We start from the raw sequence: 20,831 nt of genomic DNA, 5'->3' as shown, positions 1-20,831 counted from the left end.
AGGAAGAGAGAGAGAGAGACGAAGACTCTTTTGAGATGGTGTTGTGAACCCCTAAGGTTCATATTTCCTGTGGACTGTCACTTTAAGGCACGAGGAACTTTTGGATTTCTGCTGAGTTGGAGAGAGAAGGCACCGAGCAGCTCGTAGGTCACTATGGTGACTGAGGGCAGCGTTATTTGATGGACAATCAATGTTATGATTTTTCAGTGGCATGTTTACACTTCCCAAGGACATGGCATGCTAGTGCATTCTTACACAGACAGAGATGGGAGGAGTTATTTGAATGAGAGTTGGTACTCAGTACGGTGAGATAAATAGAAGGTCAGATGATAGACCTCCGGCACGTGTTTTTGGATACTGAATGAGCTTTGTTGTGCCCACAGAAAAAGTGGGTTTTTGGAGGATCGATCAGTGGCTCTTGCAGTGAGAAAAGGGAGTGACCAGTGGGGAGTTGTCCATGTGTCCACCTTTGCCTGGGTCGATGATTCCACCACAGAAAAATGGTCCCCTTTGTTGAAGTCACAGTCGGTAACTTTTCAAGGATTTCGAAGGACAACGGGAAGATCGATTGCGTCAGCTCACCTGAAGACTCAAATCTCTCCCTCCCTCTCTCTCCATCACTATTCAACTCAACACCACAAACTGAAATGAACTTTACTCATTGTCGTAAGACTATCTACTTACCCCTAGACTTGAAGAAGCTTGGTTTTCATATATATTCCACACTTACTTATATATAATCATTGCTAACCAGTTTGATTTATCTACATTTATATTACTGTATTGCGTAGTTACTAATAAATATTATTAGTTAATAGCAATACTGGACTCCAAAGTGTTTTCCATCTCTGTTGGTTCTGTAACCCGTAACAGGGTACGTGACTATATCTATATATATATATATATATATATATATATATATATATATATATATACACACACACACTCTTTGATAATAAAATTTACTTTGAACTTAGACTACTTCAGCCTTAGAAAATTAGACTACTTCAGCCTTAGAAAATCCATTTTAGCCTGTGTTTGGAGTAACTTGCCACAAAGATTTTGTGTGTTCATGTGTTCAGCTTCACGCTTGTGTTAATGCAACACAGAATGAATATTTGAAAAGAGTGAATGATTTTATAGACCATCAAGTAGTCAGCTACAAAACTGCACCAAATGCATCCTGTAAAATTCATCCTTCAACCATTTACAAACACTTATTTGTCAGACCATATTAGTCAAAACCTGAAGCTTTGAAGCAAAGTCACAATGCATTGTTATTATTGATGTAACAGCATTAGTCTCACATCAAAAAATATTTCAAATATGTACCGTCAATATACATAATTTTAAACTTACCATCTTAAATATCATTAATAGTTAAAGAATAAACCCAGATCACCCTAGACAGTATGTGAGCTTTACCTCTGTGTTGTGACTATGAACTCCAAGTTCTCCTGCTCTCCATAAAGATGACTTGTATCAAAAATCAAGCTGAATTCGTACTGCAGGTAAAAAGAAAGATTTGAGGATAAGTGTATGAACTCAGCAGACAGGAGCATATACAACAGCATTGACCTTCCAGAGTATGAAGTCGACTAGAGATAAGGAATAGCACATTTCGTCACCTCTACCGATGTACTTCAAGGAAAGACCAGCAGTAAGATACTGTCATGATCCAGTTAGCACTGAGAACATAAATGAGCCGCTAGTGCCCACCCCATCTGCAGAAGAGCCTGTAGATCTCACACTGGTCCCATCAGTAACCTCGGAATCCACGAAACCAACAAGTTTTTCTGAATACTAAAGCCTGATGTATACTTCTGCATCAAATGTTCGCCATACCTACGCCGCACCCTACACCGTAGGGTGATGTGCACCTCCCCAAAAAAGTAACTCACACAAAGCGGCGACACAGACTGCAGCAACTGTGATTGGTCCCCTTGGTAGCATCGCATTTCTGGTTGCTTTTCTCCACCATATCTGTACACTGATGTGAAATAAATGGTTGGAGACGATGGACCAAATCATCAAATCTACCTGCCGACATCCGAAAATATTTGAACTGCATTTCCTCGTCCATGTCTCTCACGAAGAAACTCAACACAATGGCATAGAAACCCCACCGCCAACTAGCGTTTTGGTGGTGAATTGCAGAGTGACGCAGACACAACAACGCATGCTCGCTACAGCGTAGAGCTACGCAGAAGTATAAATCAGGCCTACAGCGTAGCCCGTACACAGAAGTATAAATCAGGCTTAAGGAACTGCCTACGAAACTGTGCGTGGAAACCAGTGCTTCAGCCCTGAGCAATGAATGTAGAAGCGAAGATAAATATTGTAGTGTGTGGAACAATCAGGGAAATATTTTTCAAAGCTTTCCCTTGGAAGACTGATTCATTTTCTAGCTTAACATACTACAACCAAGCTTTTGAATGTTTTAATTGATGTGCCATGTCATGATTCATACAAGCCACGCAGGAACGAAAACCTTCAAGATCGTTTAATGTCCTTTTCAGTACACAAGTACAAAGGAAAAAAAATAATTGTTACTCTGGATCCAATGCAGCACAGAAAATACGCAAAGATAAAGAACACACAAGATAACTATATACATAGATTGATTGTATGTCCATAACGTGATGCTAGGCACAGGAGTGTCTGTACTTAGGCGACTCTGACTGGAAATGATAAAGTAGTGGTGGTTGGGGGTGAGTTAGTGGGTGGAGTTTTGATCAGCCTTACGGTTTGGGAAAGTGACTGTTTTTTGAGTTAAGGGTTCCTGCCATGGATGCTATGTAGCCTCCTCCCTGAAGGGACAGGAACAAACAGCCCACGAGCAGGGTAAGTGGGATCCTTCATGATGCTACTGACCCTTTTCCAGCACCTTTCTGTATACACGTCCTTGATGGCAGGTAGGCTGGTGTCAGTAATGCGTTGGCAGTTTTGTCTACAGCTTTCCTGTCCACCGCAGTGAAAAATCTAGTGGATCTCTCTTTCACAACTAAGATAGCCAGCCTCTCTGTTAGGAGTTCTTGCTATGATGTCCAAATGTTTGGACTGGACAGACAGAATTGGAATAAAGTTTAAAGTGATCAAAAAGAACACAGAAAAGAAGTCCAACACAGAGTTAATCTTTTGAAAATGGAACTGCTGAGAGCAACATAGAACTAAAGGAAATCCCCACACAAGGACAATGACTAACAGACCAATCCTATCGACATTTATCAAAACATACTATTACTGCAGCATCTGGTGTAAGCATAACACGAGTCAGCACTCTTACCTTAGAATGCCGTCTCATGAAAGGAAATCCCACGCTGCATTGCAGGAAATCTGACTCCACCAGCTCACAGTTAGTGCCTTTTTCTTCCTGAAGTGATAATGGAAAGGGTAACAATTTGTTAATCATGGTTCCAAACAATAGTCAATAAAGGGAGTAGGATATCAGCTCTCTCTTCACCTGCTCATTATAGTGCCACACCATGTAGACCCTATGGTGATTAAAAGACTAGAGGAAACATAGCAGATTTCAGAGCATTTTAACTTTAAAAACAAGTCAATCACTTTTTAATTAAAGCTTGTGAAAATATTCTGGAGAACAACTCAGTACAGTTCTCCAAACATTTGTTAATGCTGCAGCCTCAGCTTTAAATTCTCAGTTACGAGGAACTGATGTTTCAAAACACAATAGTCTTTCCACTTTATCACTTGTGTCATATAGTAGTAGACAGTTCTGCTTGCCTCAGCTTTGGATTGGGGCAGCATGGAAGCATAACGGTTAGTACAATCACATTATAGCACCAGTGATCGCCGATCCAATACATACTTCCCATCAGTATTTAACAGAGTGGAAGCTGAAGAGTTAAGACAGGGATATGCTGATATTCTTCAACACTCGTGTGTCAAGAAGGAAGAGGTGCTAAAAATACTGGAGTGCATTACAGTAGATAAATTCCCAGTGATGGACAGGATTTTGAGAGATCCCAGGTGGACACCACCTCCCTAGCTTTACACTGATCTCTGGAACATCTCAACAGTAAAGACACCTCTGTCAGATTACTGTTTATTGAGTACAGTTCTGCCTTCAATTCCAAGCAAACTCTGGACCCAGGGAGTCAATGTGCTTGCTCTGCAACTGGAGCCTTAACTTCCAGACCAATAATCAGTAAAGATAGCAACACTTCCACCACTATTATGCTGAACAATGGTGCTCTACAAGGTCACGTCCACCAGCCACCTAGGTACCCCCTGTACACTGATGTACGTGTGGCCAGATTCTGCTCTAACTCCGCACAGTACATATGTTTTCAGATGATACCACTGTAGTGGCCATATCTCAACGACGAATGGGGGTTACAGAGAGGAGATTAGGAGTTGAGTAACATGGTGACATGACAGCAGCCTTTACCTCATCAGAGTTAGCAGAACAAAAGAGCTAGTATCATTTTAGTAAGGGGGGTGGTGCACATGCTAATGTAAACATCAGCGGTATAGAGGGTGAAAGGGCTATGAGCTTCAAGTTCCGAGGAGTGAACACCACCAATACCCAGTACTGGTCTAACTACACAGACAGCTCAGCCAGGAAAGCTCACCTGGTGAATGCCTCTACTTCCTCAGAAGGCTAAAGAAATTTGGCCCCTGCCAATTTTTATCAATGCGCAATAGGAAGCATCCTTTCTGGATGCATAACAGCTTAGTGTGGCAACCATACTCAGTGAAGCGGACAGCGAAATGACCCCACCTACCCTGGGTGTTCCCTCTTCTCCATGTTCCCATCGGGCAGAAGATACAAAAACCTGAAAGCACATATCACCGGGGTCAAGTACAGCTTCTACCCTGCTGTTATAAAACTATTATATGGTTCCCCAGAGGGATAATGTGGACTCCTGATCTTACAACCTTATTGTTTAGCTCCACTGCACTTCCTCTGTAGCTGTTACAGCTCATTCTGCATCCTATTCTTGTACTACCTCGATGCACTGTGTAATGATCTGATCTGGATGAACAGTGTGCAAGCTAAGTTTTTCACTGTAACTCAGTACATGTGACAATAATCTATCAAATCCAATTCTGAGGTAAGGGGTTGCTAGGGATGTGATAAACATGTTTCCTTCTTCTTTAGCCACAGGTGGGATACAAAGCAATTGGAGGGTAGCTTATGTTGTCTTATTCAAGAAAGAGCAGTTAGGGTTAAGCCCTGAGACTACAAGTCGCTGAGCTTTAATTCAGTGGTAGGAACACCGATCTACTACCAATCTCTGGCTTCCCCCACAAAGCCAATGTCTAATCCAATTTACTATCTCACCCTGAATACCAAGCAACTGAACATTCTTGACCAGTCTCCCATGTGGGACCTTGTAAAATGCCTTACTAAAGTCCACGTAGACAACATCCACCAGCTTACCTTCATCCACTTTCCTGGTAACTTACTCAAAAAGTTCTATAAAGTTGGTTAGACATGACATATCACACACAAAGCCAAGCTGACTATCCCTAATCAGTCCATATCAATCCAAATACTCATATATATCCTGTCCCTCAGAATACTTTCCAATAATTTTCCCAGTACTGATGTCAGGCTCACCGGCCTATAATTTCCTGGTTTCAGTTTAGAGCCTTTTTTTAAACAGCGGAATAACACTGGCCATCCTCCAATCCTCTGCTACTTCTCCTGTCATGAAGGATGTTTTAAATATCTCTGCTGGGGCCCCAGCAATTTCTGCACTTGCCTCCCATGGGTTTAAGGGAATACCTTGTCAGGCCCTGGGGATTTATCCACCCTGATTTGCCTCAGGGTAGGAAACACCTCCTCCTCTGTAATCTGTACAGGGTCCATGAAGTTGATACCACTTTGCCTCACTTCTGTATTTGTCTCCTGGGTAAATACAATGCAAGGAATTCATTTAAGATTTCCCCCATCTGTTTTGGCTGCACACATGGATTACCACTCACGTCTTCCGAAGGACCAATTTTGTCCCTTTTGCTCTTAACATATCTGTAGAATCCTCATTCTCATATAAATAGTATATCAATAGTATTCTCATTCTCCTTGTCTGCCAGAGCAACTCCATGCCTTCTTTTAGCCCTCCTGATGTCTTTCTTAAGTGTTCTTTTGCATTTCTTGTATTCCATAACCACTTCATTTGTTCTTATTTGCCTATACCGTTATGCACCTCCTTTTTTCTCAACCAGGGCCTCAATATCTCTTGAAAACTAATGTTCTCTACACTTGTTATCTTTACCTTTTATCCTGACAGGCACATACAAGCTTTGTTCTCTCAAAATTTCATACTTCAAGGCATCTCACTTTCCAAGTACACCTTTGCCAGAAAACAGCCTCTCCCAATCCATACTTGACAGATAATTTCTGATACCATCAAAATCGGCCTTTCTCCAATTTAGAATCTCAACCCACAGATCAGACCTATCACTTTGTGTATTTAATTTGAAACTAACGGCATGGTGGACACTGGATGCAAAGTGTACCTTTACACAAATTTCTGTCACCTGCCTTGTCTCATTCCTAATAGCAGATCCAGTATCACATGTTTTCTCACTGGGATTTCCACGTACTGATGAAGGGAATTTTCCTGACCACATTTGACAAACTCTATCCTATCTAGTCCTTTAACAGAATAAGATTCCCAATCAATATGTGGAAAGTTAAAATCACTTACAATAACAACCTTATGTTTCTTGCAACAGTCTGCATTCTCTCTATAAATTTGTTTATCTAGATCCTTAGCACTGTTGGGCGGTGTGTAATATAGCCCTATTAACGTGATCATACGTTTCTTTTATCTCAATTCCACCCATTGTGCCTCACTAGTCAAGTTCTCCAGTCTGTCCTGACTGAGTACTGCTGTGACATTTTCGCTGACTAGTAATGTTACCCCACCTCCTTTAATCCCTCTCTCTTTGTCACGTCTAAAACAATGGAACCCCAGAACAGTGAGCTGCCAATCCTGCCCCTCCTGGAACCAAGTCTCACTAATGGCTACAACTTCATAATTCCTGGCATTGATCCATGCTAAGCTCATCCGCCTTTCCTATGATACTTCTTGCATTGAAATATATGCAGCTCAGAACACTAGTCACACCATGTTCAACCTTTTGATTCCTGACTTTGTCTGAGGTCTTACCAACATCTGCCTCCACAACCTCTCCACCAACTGTTCTGGCACTCTGGTTCCTATCCCCTTGCAATTCTAGTTTAAACCCCACTGTGCTGCATTAACAACCCTTCCTAGGATATTCGTCCCCCTCCAGTTCAGGTGCAAACTGTCCCTTCTGTGCAGGCTTAACTGGTCAAGTATAATTTGCAAATAAATAGTCAGCAGCAATAGCCGCTGTTGCTGAAGTGACCGTGCTCCACCATGAGAAACTTTTAAAAGTTCTGGTGGCTAAGTCTAATACCATGAGCTCCAATTCCCAAAGGAAGCCATTTTTATAACAAAAGATAATGAGAATTTCCTCAATTTGTTCTAATAATTGTTGACTCAGTAAATGTAATCTGGCAACTGATTTCTGCCACAGCTTTTTTCTCAGGCCAGTAGCATGCTGATATGCAACTAGACTCCAGCAATCACTTAATACTTATTTTAAGTTTGGAAATGACCAGTTATGTAGTGGCTGCTGTTTTATACCTCACCTAAGTTCATGTCTACTACAGTGTATTAAATAATCAGTTCATCCAGCATTTTGTGAGCTGCTCCAGATTCCAGTCTCTTGTGTCTCCAAATAATCAGATAGTCAATCAACTCTTGCCCGCAGTCTCACTCAGTTCGTCCCATCTGTTTCTCTCTGGTTGCTCTCAAAATGTGAAGTATCAAAACCTCTCAAAAGAGGTGGGGGGTCTTGAAGGTGGTCAGGCTTTGGGGTGAGGTGTGTAGAGAAGGCATGAGAGTCTTCTCATGGGCTCAGAAGGCACAGTTGTTTCTCCTGACCCAAGAGGAACCTTGTCTGCCTGTTAATCTCTAACTACCATTGTCTTCAAAGTTCACTTGTTCTTCATGGCATTGGCTTTTTTGGTTTTTATTTCCTTTCCTGATCGGGAGACAGTGAAAATCAATCTCTTATTCTGTGGCATGGAGCAAACCTAACATGAAGAAAAGTTAAAATAGTGATGAAAGTCACAGGCTCTCGATCAACCTTCCCGAGGAGGAAGCTGTACTCAGGCCCTCCGACTGCAATTCTAGATTGGATCCCAACATCAACACTGCATATTTAAAGGAGCCTGACTTTCCACTATTGGTGTCTCATATAACTGCTTCAGCAAGTTTCAAAACTTACTTCACATCAGCTACCCCCTTACACGGAGAGTGAGCGATGAGGTAGTTTTTCACCTGTGCTGAGCATATACCTTGCCTGCATTTCCTTGGTCCCAAGATTCTAAAGGTCAACCTAAGAGTAGAGCTGGAGTCAAATGTAGGCCAGAGCCAACTGTGATGGCCGGTTTCATTGCCTGAAGAACCTCCTTCAACAAGTCCTTCAACACACAAATTTATTCAGTACTCGCTCTTAAGCTGAACTCCCAACTGCAGGTGTGCAAATCCAGCATCATTACTACTACACCACCATTTTCATCAACCTGAGAGATTTGAGCACCGGAGAAGGTGGAAGCACCTTAAGTAAAACAAACCTTCCTCCAATTCACCTATATGTTAAACCAACGAATCAATTTTCAAAGGGCTACAGATGAGGAAAAAGAAAGTGAAAATAAGAATAGAAATGATCTTTAATGTAACATCTACATGCTAGATGGTATCAGTAAGACAAAGGAAAGGAAAGGATTCAAGCATGGTTTCAAAGAATCCTTGAAAAGATTCCCACTGACTCCTTGATCCAGCACCACTAAAAGTGTAGGATGGTGTTGGGAACCTTCAGGCCATGTACAGGCAGCACACAGAAGTCCCTGATAAGTGATAGAAGTGCTCTTCCACACAAACGATAATCTCACCAGCCTGTCAAGCCTGCAGTTCCCACAGCAGCATCATCAGTCATTTATAAACTGACAAAACCAAATGGGAAGCAGAGCATGCTCAATTCCACGAACAACACACACACACACAATGCTGGAGGAACTCAGCAGGTCAGGCAGCATCTATGGAAATGAATAAACTGTCAACATTTCAGGCTGAGACCCTTCTTCAAGACTGGAAGGAAGGGGGAGGACACCAGAATAAAGATGTGGGGGGAGGGGAAGGAGGACTAACTAGAAGGTGACTGGTCAAGCCAGGTGAGTGGGAAAGGTAAAGGACTGGAGAAGAAGGGATCTAATAGGAGAGGAGAGTGGACCATCACAGAAAGGGAAGGAGGCAGGTCACCAGGATAAAGGTGATAGGCAGGCGAGGAGAAGTGTGGGGAATAGAAGAGGGAAAGAGAAGGGAAAAAATCGGAAGGAGAAATTAATGTTCATACCATCAGGTTGGAGGTTACCCAGACATAATATAAGGTGTTGCTCCTCCACTCTGAGAGTGGCCTTATCGTGGCAAAAGGGGAGGTCATGGATCAACATGTCGGAACTGTAACAGGGAGAGGAAGTAAAATGGTGGCCAAGAGATCCCAAGAAACTGCCTAAAAATAATTCCATCTGCTCTCTGTAGTAGCGAAACCTGGACACCCACAAAGGCAGTGAGAAAGTGAGGGGAGACGTTTGAAATGCCTCAAAGGCTGTTTCCTCTGCACTTGTCACAAGTTCATCTGTGAATAATTAAATCAGAAAATATGAACCTTTAACCATTGGGGGAAAAAAGCATGAAACACATAACCATGAAACTCTTACAGGCACTATGCCACAGAACGTAACAGGGGAAGACCTGGAATAAACTGGGTCGGACTAAAACTCACTGATTGCACAAGAATGGCAAAACATGGAATGAATTGAGAGACAGGTGCCCCAAAAGCAGATGCAGACTCAGGATCAACTCCATTTGACCAAATAAAAATGCTGCACCACCTCTTGAAAATGATGTCTGATCTAATCTTGTGCCCAATGCGGTCACCATCTTCCTGAAAAGAACCAACAACTATTCAGCAAGAATCAGATTTGTTATCACTGACATACAGTGTGAAGTTTTTGGTTTTGCGGCAGCAGTACAAAGCAAGACAAGAACATAAAAATCTACAAATTACAAGTTTCATCAATCTGATGGCAGTGGATGACTGAGTATAGATCTTCAGGCTCCTATACCTCCTCCTTGATGGTAGTAACACGAGGAGGGTATATCCTTGATAATGAGAGCTTTTAATGATGGATGCCATCTGACAGTTTCATTCAACACATAAAATGTTAAACAATAAAATTTACCTTCAAGGCTGAAACTGGGCAAGCTGTTTGAAGCTAACCACCATAATCATTCATAAATGTCTTAGAAGCAATCAGGAATAGATATACAATAAAAAAAATCTCCCTTCCCCTCTTCCTCTTTCCCCCACTCTGGCCTTTTGCCTCTTCTCATCTGCCTATCACTTTCCCCGGGTCCCATTCTCCTATGGTCCACTCTCCTCTCCTATTAGATTCCTTCTTCTCCAGCTTTTTTATCTTTCCTGCCCACCTTGCTTCACCTATCACCTTCCAGTTATCCTTCTTCCCCTCCCCCTGCTTTTTTTTGGGCATCTTCCCCCTTCCTTTCCAGTCCTGAAGAAGGGTGTCGTTGACAATTTATTCATTCCCATAGATGCTATCTGACCTGTTAAGTTCCTTCAGCACTTTGTGTAGGCTGCATAGGAATAGAAATTTGTTGATTTTTTCATTTGAGTTCATGAATCTAAGATCAACTATAGTCCCTCCCATCCTTTACCCTGTTAAAACCACTGAGGATTGAACATCTCTGGTCCACAGGCTTTCATAGGTCATAGCTCATTTATTTATTAAAATAACTGGGAAGATAATCCCTTTTAGGAGTATCAAAAACAACAGTGCCTAGGTTAAGATGAGAGAAAGGAGTTTTAAGAAGATTTGAGAGGATTTTTTAAAACATAGACAACGATTGATATCTAGAATTTGTTGCCGGAGAGGGTGGAATCAGATATAATTAGTACATTTAAGAAGCTCTTTAACAGGGACTTAGGGGCAATTTAAAGAAGGGTATAGGCCAAATGTGGGCAAATGGGATTAATCTTGAGGGGTAAAGAGATCGCCATGGACAATATGGCCTGTTTCTGTGCTGTGCAAATCTATGATTCAGATTCCACAGCAGAAAAATATGAACAGACTCAGAGAAACTTTGAATATTTCTGTAATGTCTGATACTATCTCATCAGCAGGGAAAATTGAGAGCAGGAGAATGGTGTGGAAAGAGATAATATATCAGCCATGATTAAATTGCAGAGCACACTGGATGGGCTGAATGGCCTAACTTTGCACATACGTCTTATGGAAAGTATACCACAATGAGTAAAAGAAGCTTAAAATGATAAGTATTAAAAGATTGTTAGCAAGTATTAATTGCAAAACACAATAAAAAAAACAAATTCAAAAGGAAAACTTATCACAATTCTTCTTTTCCCATGCTCATCTTATGTCAACACAATCTCATTTCATTTGCCTTATGAAAATTTTTAGCATGTCTGCATTTGGCACTGCTGGTACATGTTCTTGTAAATTCCATGATCTCAGTAGCAAGTCTTCTCTCACTCCCCTCCCTTCTCAGTTGTTAACTTCCAATTACAAACTAGTAGAAGAATATGAATGGCCAGTGCTAGCAAAACTATTTTCAGTGAATATTGTGAAAAGATTAAACTCAGAACAGCTGGGATGTTTTTCCATTTAAATACATGTATGAGTGGCTGGTGCTGTACAGGAAATATAAGTGCTCCAGTTCAGAGTCTGTCTTTACATTAAACAAAGCCATTGGGTGTTCTTGAAAGAAATTTCAATTTCTTGTGCATGGAATGTTAGCCATAAAGCTGAAGTTAAAAAAATATGAACTGTACATTCATAAGGAATTTGGAATGTTTTGTAAAATTAGAGTAATTAAAGGACATCTCTCCTGGGTTCTATTCAAATATTCTTTTAACATTTGGGTCGCTATTACTAGACAATTTTCCAAGTGGGCCTTATCAAATAATTTAAAAACGAAAAACATTGCTGCTTTCAAATATTATGAAGACGGTGTGATTAGCAGGACAAAAAAATACTTGCTTTCAATACCTCACACAGTATATTAACTAACACTCCGGCCCAACTAGTTCACGCTGAACAAAATTCTTATTTAAACTAGTCTCCTATTTGGTCCATGTTCCTCAAAAACATTCCTATTCATGCATTTGTCTAAATGTCTCTACCGCTCCCTCTCATTCCATATACTGACCACACTCTGTGTGAAAATGTTGCCCCTCATTTTCCTATTAAATCTCTTCTCTCCTACCTTAAACCTTTGCTCTTTAGTTCTCAGTTCCTTAACACCAGGAAAAGACTCTGCTTAATAGCTCTAACAATGCTTTTCGTTATCTTATACACCTCTATAAATTCACATTTCATTTTCTTACGCACCAATGAAAATGTCCTAAACTGCCCAACTTCCCTACATAATCCAATCCCTCAAGACCTGGCAACATGTCAATCTCCTTACAGCACAAGATCTAAAGCAGAATTAGGCTATTCGGCTCATCAAATCTGTTCTGACATTTATCATGGCTAATTTAACCCCATTTAACTCTCAACCCCATTTTCCTGTCTTCACCCAGTAACCTTTGACACAACGATTAATCAAGAACCTACCAACCTCTGCCTTAAATATGCCTAATGACTTGGCCTCACAGCTGCCTGTGGCAATGAATTCTACAGATTCACCACCCTCTGGCTAAAGAAACTTTTCCTCATCACTGTTCAAAATGGACATCCCTTAATTCTGAGGCTGTACCCTCCGGTTCAAGACTCCACCACTATAGAAAAACATCCTCTCCACATCCACTTTATCCAGATTTTTCAATATTTGATAGATTTGAATGAGATCACACACCCCTCCCCCCATTCTTCTAAACTCCAGCCAGTATAGGGCCAGAGCTATCAAACGCTCTTCATACGTCAACCCTTTCAGTCCTGGGATCATTCTTGGTGAATCTCCTCTGGACTCTCTCCAATGTCAGCACATTCTTTCTAAGATAAGAGGCCCAAAACTGCTCACAATATTCTAAGTGCAGTCTGACCAATGCCTTCTAAACCCTCAGCATTATATCTTTGCTTTTGTTTCCAAGTCCTTTTGAAATGAATGCTAACATTGCATTTGCCTTCCTCACCACTGACTCAACCTGCAAGTTAACCTTTAGGGAACCCTGCACAAGGACTCCAAAGTCCCTCTGCACCCCTTATTTTTTAATTTTCTCCCCATTTACAAAATAGTCCACATGTTTATTCCTTCTGCCAAAGCGCATGACAATACATTTCTCTACATTATATTCCATTAGCCACTTTTTTGCCCATCCCCAATCTGTCTAAGTCCTTCTGCAGACATCTTGCTTCCTCAACACTACCTGCCCTTCCACCTATCTTCGTATCGTCCACAAACTTGGCCACAAAGCCATCAATCCCTTCATCCAAATCATTGACATACAAAGTGAAAAGAAGCAGTACCAACACTGACCCCTAAGGCACACCACTACTGACTGGCAGCCAACCCTATATTCTCATTCTTTGCTGCCTGCTTGTCCTGTATATCATAAGCTTTTTCTTTGTTAAGCAGCCTCATGTGCAGTACCTTGTAAGAGGTCTTCTGAAAATCCAAATAAACAGCATCTACTGATCCTCCTTTGTCTATCTTGCCTGTTATTTCCTCAATGAATTCCAACAGGTTTGTCAGGCAAGATTTCCTTCCCCTTGAGGAAACCATGCTGACCTTGATCTTTTTTATTATGTGCCTCCAAGTAACCCAAAAGCTCATCCTTAATAATGGACTCCCAACATCTTTCAACCACTGAAGTCAAGCTAACTTGTCCTTTCTTCTGCCTCCCTTCCTTCTTAAAGGGGGAGCGATATTTGCAATTTTCTAGTCCTCAGGAACCATTCCAGAATCTAATGATTATTGAATGATCATTACTAATGCCTCCGCAATCTCTTCAGCTACAGTGCTTCTTTCAGAACCCTGGAGTATAGACCATCTGGTCCAGGTGACCTTTCAGCTTCCCAAGCACCTTCTCCTTAGTAATAGTAACTGCATTCACTCCTGCCCCAACACTCTCACATTCCTGGCATACTGCTAGCATCTTCTGCAGTGAAGACTGACACAAAATATCTATTATGTTCATATGCCATTTCTTTGTACCCCATTACTACCTCTCCAGCGGTCCGATATCCACTCTCATCTCTCTTTTACTCCTTATACAGACAATAGATACAGGAGTGTCTGTACTGTTACGTACCCCGTAACTGGGTTGCCAAACCAGCAGAAATGGACCACTTAGTTGGAGTCTGGATTACTGGAACTAAGAAAGTTTTATTAAAGAAATAAGTAACACAGTACTCTAATCGTAAGGATATAAATGCAACAGGTTAGCAATGATAAAACCCACATGTACACAGAACTAGGATAAATGGGAACCAATTTATCTATCGCAGTCTAGGGGTAAAATGATCAGTCTCAAGTGACGCAGAGTTCAGTTCAGCTGAGTACAGTTCGCAGCAATCGCTGTTGTGCCGTTGGAGAGAGAGAGAGCGCGAATATGCAAATTGGAGTCAGACAGACCTCTGATGCTCCTCGCAGTTAGCTTTCGGGCGAGCCCTTTTAATGTCTTCTGAGGTTACCGACTGTGACCCCTCCGTTCCGGATACGATCGTTCTTCTGCGGTGAACCCGGCACCCAGGCAAGGGCAGACACACACACCAGGTTCCCGCCGATCGTACCTTTTCACCCTGTGCGTCTATGGTCGGTCCCGCGACCAGACCTCCAAACTTCCACCAACTTGTGGGGACACACCGCACTTCCAGGGTCTCGTTACCTCGTGATCTCGTGGTGTCTCTTGCCTTAGCGAACCTGTTCCTTTTATCCCCCTGCTGGGGTATCGCCTGTCCATCAAACTTCAAACAGTTCAGGTTCAAAGCAACCGGTCTGACAATACTCGGAACTGTGTCTCTTTTCGTTAATCTCTCTTCTCCTCTCTCATTAACATTTGGAATGTTTCTCCATTGTCTCACTTACCTCCCTCATTTACATCAATCTTCTGATAACTTGGTTTTTCGTCACAGTACATAAAATAAATCAGAGAGGAAATAATAAAGTAGTAGTGGGTTGGGGGTATGGCAGGGTGGGTTAGTGAGCTGTGGTGTTGTGCAGCTTGGAAAAAGTAACTAATTTTGAGTCTGGTGGTCTGGCATGGATGCTATGTAGCCTCCTCCCAGATGGAAGTGAATCAAACACTCCATGAGCAGGGTGGGTGGGATCCTTCATGATGTTACTGGCCTTTTTACAAGCACCTTTCTGTGCATATGTCCTTGATGGTGGTTAGGCTGGTGCCGGTGATGCACTGGCAGTTTTGACGTCCTGTAGAACCTTCCTATCTGCTGCAGTGTAGCTTCCATACCAAGGATGCTCTCTGCTGTTCATCTGTAGAATGACTTGAGTATAGATGTGCATAGTCCGGTTCTCCTCAGCCTCTTCAGAAAGTGGAGGGGTTGGTCAGCCATCCTGATTGTCTAGGATGCGTTCTGGGAGCATGAGAAATTGTGTGAAACGTGTGCTCCCAGGAGTTTGAAACTGTTTGCAGTTTCCACTGCTGTGCACTGATGTAACGAGGGTGTGAGTGGTGCGAGTTTTCCTGAAGTCAATAACTATCTCCTTTGCCTTGCTGACATTGAGGAAGAGGTTATTTGTCTGTCACCAGGCCTCGAGCTCTTCCATCTCCTCTCTGTAGGTTATCTCATCATTGTTGGTGATGAGCCCCACCACTGTCGTGTTATCAGTGAACTTGTCAATGTGACTACTCGGGTGTTCAGTTGTGCAGTCATGTGTGAGCAGAGTGTACAGCAAAGGGCTCAGCACACAGCCCTGGGGGGCACCCATGTTGAGGATGATGGGGAGGGAGAAGCGGTTGTACATCCTGACTATCTGAGGTCTGTTCATTAGGAAGTCTGAGGAGGAGGTGCCATTGCCAGCCATTCAAAGTGCTTCCTGGTGACATAAGTGTCACCAGGAAGCAGTTGTTCAGTTCTGAAGGTCTAGAGTTCTTTGGTACAGGGATTGGAAACATGTGAACAGCAGCCTGGATGAGTGAAGATGGCCGTGAAGACATCAGTGAGCTGGTGTGCACACTCCTTGAGTACTTGGCCGAGGATGTTGTCTGGTCTGGTCGCCTTAAGAGAGTTGAGTCTCTGCAGAGTCCTTCTCACGTCAGCTGCTGTTACAGACAGTGACTGCTCACCTGGGAGAAGATAACTTTCGTGACTGGCATTGTGTTGCCTTGAAGTGTGCATAACATTTTTGGAGTTTCCAGAGAGGGAAGCACCACTTGTACAGTTGACGTTGTATTTCCTTGTATATGCCCTTGATGCCCTGCCACACGTCGGGGATCACTATCAGACAGGAGATCCTGAAATTTTTGTGTGTAGGCAGTCTTTGCCCTCTTGATGCCTAAGATGAGCTTTCTTTCAACTTATCTGAGAGCTGTCTGTCTCCAAACTTGAAGGGAGGTCCCAGGCTTTAGTAGGGAGTACACCTCTGTGTTCAGCCAGGGGCTTCTGGCTATGCTGTGAGATGGCTGTTCTTGAGGTACCAATGTCGTCTACACACTTACAGATGTAGCCAATGACAAATGAGGCATATTCCTCGAGGTCTGTGTCTTCTCTGTTTGTGGCGGCCTCCTTCAACATCTGTCAGATAGTGTGTTCAAAACAGTCCCAAAACATTGATGTTGCCTTATTAGGACATACAGGGATGGTCCTCTTGACTGGTTTCTCCATTTTCAGCACTGGGATTAACATTAAGGAGATGTGGTCACAGAGACCAAGATGAGGACGTGGGATGGCTTTATAAGTACCGCGTCTGTTTGTTCCCCTAGTGGCCATGGTGACATGTTGGGTAAAATGTCCTGCAGGTTAACATGATTAGAATCTCCTGCAATTATGAAGAGGCCATTCGGATGCTTGTTTTGTAGAGAACAGATGATACTGTACAGCTCTCCCAGTGTGTCCTTCGTGGTCGCACTTGGGAGGACGTAGACAGCAGTGGTGAACACAATGATAAATCCCCTGAGCAGTACTGTGGCCAGCACTTAACTGTAAGATGTTCAATTGCCCCAGAACAATTTAGCGGCAGCGGAAGGCAGGTGGAGCACCACCAAGTTCCTTCTCCTTGCGTGTGGGTTTTTCTTATTTTTTTAAACCATAAAAGATAGGTAGGGTCTAGCGGAGCAGCAATTATTGGAGCGGGGGCTAGAGTCAGAGTAGGAACTCAGAGGCTTTGACGAGAAGAGGCTGAGGCCAAAGAAGCGGGCAAGAAGGGTAGGTTTTTCCTTTTGTTATTGCTGGTTTGGCCTTGGTTGCCCATTGTACAGTGCAGTCAGGATGTGGCAGATATGGCAGTGGAATGTTCCTCCTGTAGGATGTGGGAATTCATGCACCCTGATAGTCTCCCTGATGACTACATCTGTGGGAAGTGCAGTCAACTCCTTTTCCTGAAAGACCGCACGAAGGAGCTGGAGCTGGAGTTGGATGAACTTAGGATCATCTGGGATGCAGAGTAATTGATATTTGAGCAGGTGGTTACTCCCAGAGTGCAGAATTCAGGAAGTAGATGGGTGAACATCGAGAGAGGTAAAGAGAGAAAGAGGTCAGTGCAGGGTCCCCCTGTGGCCATTCAGCAACAGGTATACCCCTTTGGATACTGCTGAGTGGAATGACCTATCTGAGCAAGGCAATAGCAGTCTGACCAATAGCACTGTGGTTGGCTCTGAGCCTCAGAAGGGTAGGGTGAAGTCACGTGGAGCAATAGTTATAGTGGTCTCAATAGTTAAGGGGACAGAGGAGATTCTGCGGCAGCAAAAGAAACACCAGGGTAGTGTGTTGCCTCCGGGTAGTGTGTTGCCTCCTGGGTGTTAAGGTCTAAGATGTCTCTGAGTGGTTGCAGAATATTCTTGAAGAGGAGGGTGAGCAGCCAGAGGTTGTGGTACATGTTGGTACCAGTGACATAGGCAGGAGACAGGTAGAGATCCTGCATTGTAAGTTTAGGGAGTTAGGAAGGAGGCTGAAGAGCAGGACCTCCAAGGTGATAATCTCCAGATTACTCCGGGTGCCATGAGCTAAGGAAGGTCAGAACAGGAAGAAAGCTCAGACAAGTGAGTGGCTGAGGAGTTGGTGCAGGGGGCAGGGTTTCAAGTTCTTGGATCATTGGAACTTTTCCTGGGGAAGGGGTGACCTGTACAAGTGGGACGGGTTGCACTGGAGCTGGTGGAGAACCAATATCCTGGGAGGGAGGTTTGCTAATGATGTTGGGAAGGGTTTAAACTAGATTTGCAAGGGGGTAGAAACCAAACTGAAGAGGCAGAGGATGGGGTGGTTGGCGCACAAGTTGAGACATCTTGCAGGGAATTTATGAGGAAGAATAGGCAGATAGGTTTGTTAGGTGTGTTCGGGAAGATTTCCTGACATAATATGTAGATAAGCCAATTAGAGGAGAGGGTGTACTTGATCTGGTACTGGGAAATGAATCTGATCAGGTGTCAGATCTCTCAGTGGGACAGCATTTTGGAGATGCTGATCACAACTCTATGTCCTTTACCATAGAGCTGGAGAGGGATAGGAGCAGGCAATTTGGGAAAGCAATCCAAAAGATTTGTCAGGCAAGATTTCCTCTCATGGAAGCTATGCTGACTTTGGCTTTTCTTTTGGGTGCCTCCAAGAATCCCAAATCCTCATCCTAAACAATACACTCTAACATCTTGCCAACCTCTAAAGTCAGGATGATTAGCCCATAACTTCCTTTCTTTTGCCTCCCTCCCTTCTTGAAGTGTGGCCTAACAGTAGTGATTTTCCAATTCTGTGGAACCATTCCAGTATCCAGTGATTCTTTATCGATCATTACTATTGCCTCCACAATCTCTTCATCTACCTCTTTCAGAACCTGCATAGCTACATTTGACACATTTATATCTGCTACTGAATGTTAACAATACCATCAACAACAGTTTGGATCATTCAGTGTAAAACTGGCAAGATCCAGTTCAAATCCAATGGGATTTGATTTTCTTTTAAAATAAAAAAAAATACAGAATGATTTTAATAGAAGGCCATTTAACCAAAACTACAATTGCAGGAACTGCATACTCAGCTGATTTACTGTGAAGCAAAGTTCGGAATTCAAAGCTGAGAAATTCAAAAGAAACATGAGAAACTTGGACACAGCTGCCCAACTGAACTGGAATTCAAGTCACTACACCAACTACTAATTTCATTGAAATATTTTTTTTTATCAGTGCATTCCAATCAAAAATTCAGTCCTTCTTATTAGGTAAGGTTTGAAGTACAAGCACAAACTTTGCTTTCCTGTAATCCGTACATTTTCCCTTAACTGGAGACAACTTGTGCTTTAGGCTACTGTTATGTATTTAATATTTCAGTAATATTTGAGCAAAATTGTAAATATATTGTTTGATTAAGAATCCTTTATTGTTTACATAATTCATTACGGGTTATATGTAAAAATATGTGAGTTGCATCTGTCATGACACTACCACGTGATATGCATGTTCTTTGCTTGAAGTAAAAACTAAGTCAAGTCCTCCTGGGCTCCCATACTTCTCCTTTGAATTAACTTTATGTTTTAGAGTTACAAAACTTAACAGTGGCGACGAGGAAATTTTAATCAAACCTGGGACGACTACCTACCCATTGAAGCACAGTGAGACATACAAGTTATAAAAAATGTAGCAAGAAATGGTCAATTAAAAAAAAGCACAGCTGGTATCTCTTCAGAAGAGAGAGAGAGAGAGAAACAGTCGAGTTTAAAAAAATAAAGTTTGTCGTGGCAACAGTGGCATTTGGCTTCATATGTGTTTCAGCAGTCTGTCAGTCAATCCATAAGAATTACGACCAAGACAGCAAACGGCCAATTAATTAAAATGGAACAGGACACTGGTTTGGATGTTTCAGTCATTCCACAAAGTGAGTTTGAATGGTATTTCAAAGATATTGAATTGTAGCCTGCAGGGAGGAGAAGATGGCAGCGCGATGCAGCGCGCATAGCCTTTCCGGTGAAATGATATCGTATTTGTTAAATAGGGGCCGTGCACAATTTTGATTTGCTGGAGACAGCCGTGAGAGCACGGAGGAACATCTGGAGTAACCTCTGAAATGCCCGGTTCGCTGCCACTGCTACTGTGCGATCGAGAATCTCCAGAGGGAAGGCCCCAAAATCCTCGGCTTTTCCTGCTGCTGGTCTGGGGTCGAAGCGTTCAGCAGAGATGGTGCTCGGTGTCGGAGCTCGAAGTTTTCAGACGACTCAGAGTCAGACTGTGGCCGGGTATGGCAGGGAGAGTTTTCTTCCTTCTCCCATCTGCGTGAGATGTGGGACTTTCAAGAGACTTTGAACTTTTTTACTGTGCTCACGGCCTGTTCTTCATCAAGTTACGGTATTGCTTGCACTGTTGTAACTATATGTTATAATTATGTGGTTTTTGTCAGTTTTTCAGTCTTGGTCTGTCTTGTGTTTCTGTGATATCACACCGGAGGAATATTGTATCATTTCTTAATGCATACATTACTAAATGACAATAAAAGAGGACTGCGTGTCCTCATAATCTAATAATCTAATAATAATATCCAACTAAGAATTTATACTAACAAAAAGATAACTCCTGTGGGAATGACATTTGTAACAGTGAAATACAACAAACAATAA

At 42.5% G+C, this 20,831-nt stretch overlaps 1 protein-coding gene across 1 annotated transcript in view; it reads right to left on the bottom strand.

Moving 5' to 3' along the window:
* itga9 (integrin, alpha 9) overlaps positions 1-20,831 on the bottom strand; it is a 422,554-nt gene that overhangs the window by 151,428 nt on the left and 250,295 nt on the right. The window contains exons 19-20 of the mRNA XM_072263117.1: positions 3,287-3,373; positions 1,426-1,505 (exon numbers count right to left, since the gene is read on the bottom strand). Coding sequence (XP_072119218.1) covers positions 1,426-1,505; positions 3,287-3,373 — 167 coding nt within the window. The remainder of the gene's footprint in view (positions 1-1,425; positions 1,506-3,286; positions 3,374-20,831) is intronic.

This window comes from Mobula birostris, chromosome 1 (assembly GCF_030028105.1).
Source record: "Mobula birostris isolate sMobBir1 chromosome 1, sMobBir1.hap1, whole genome shotgun sequence".
NCBI classification, from domain to species: domain Eukaryota; kingdom Metazoa; phylum Chordata; class Chondrichthyes; order Myliobatiformes; family Myliobatidae; genus Mobula; species Mobula birostris.
Note: the sequence above shows the minus strand (reverse complement) of the source record. Positions and strands in the feature narration are given on the sequence as shown.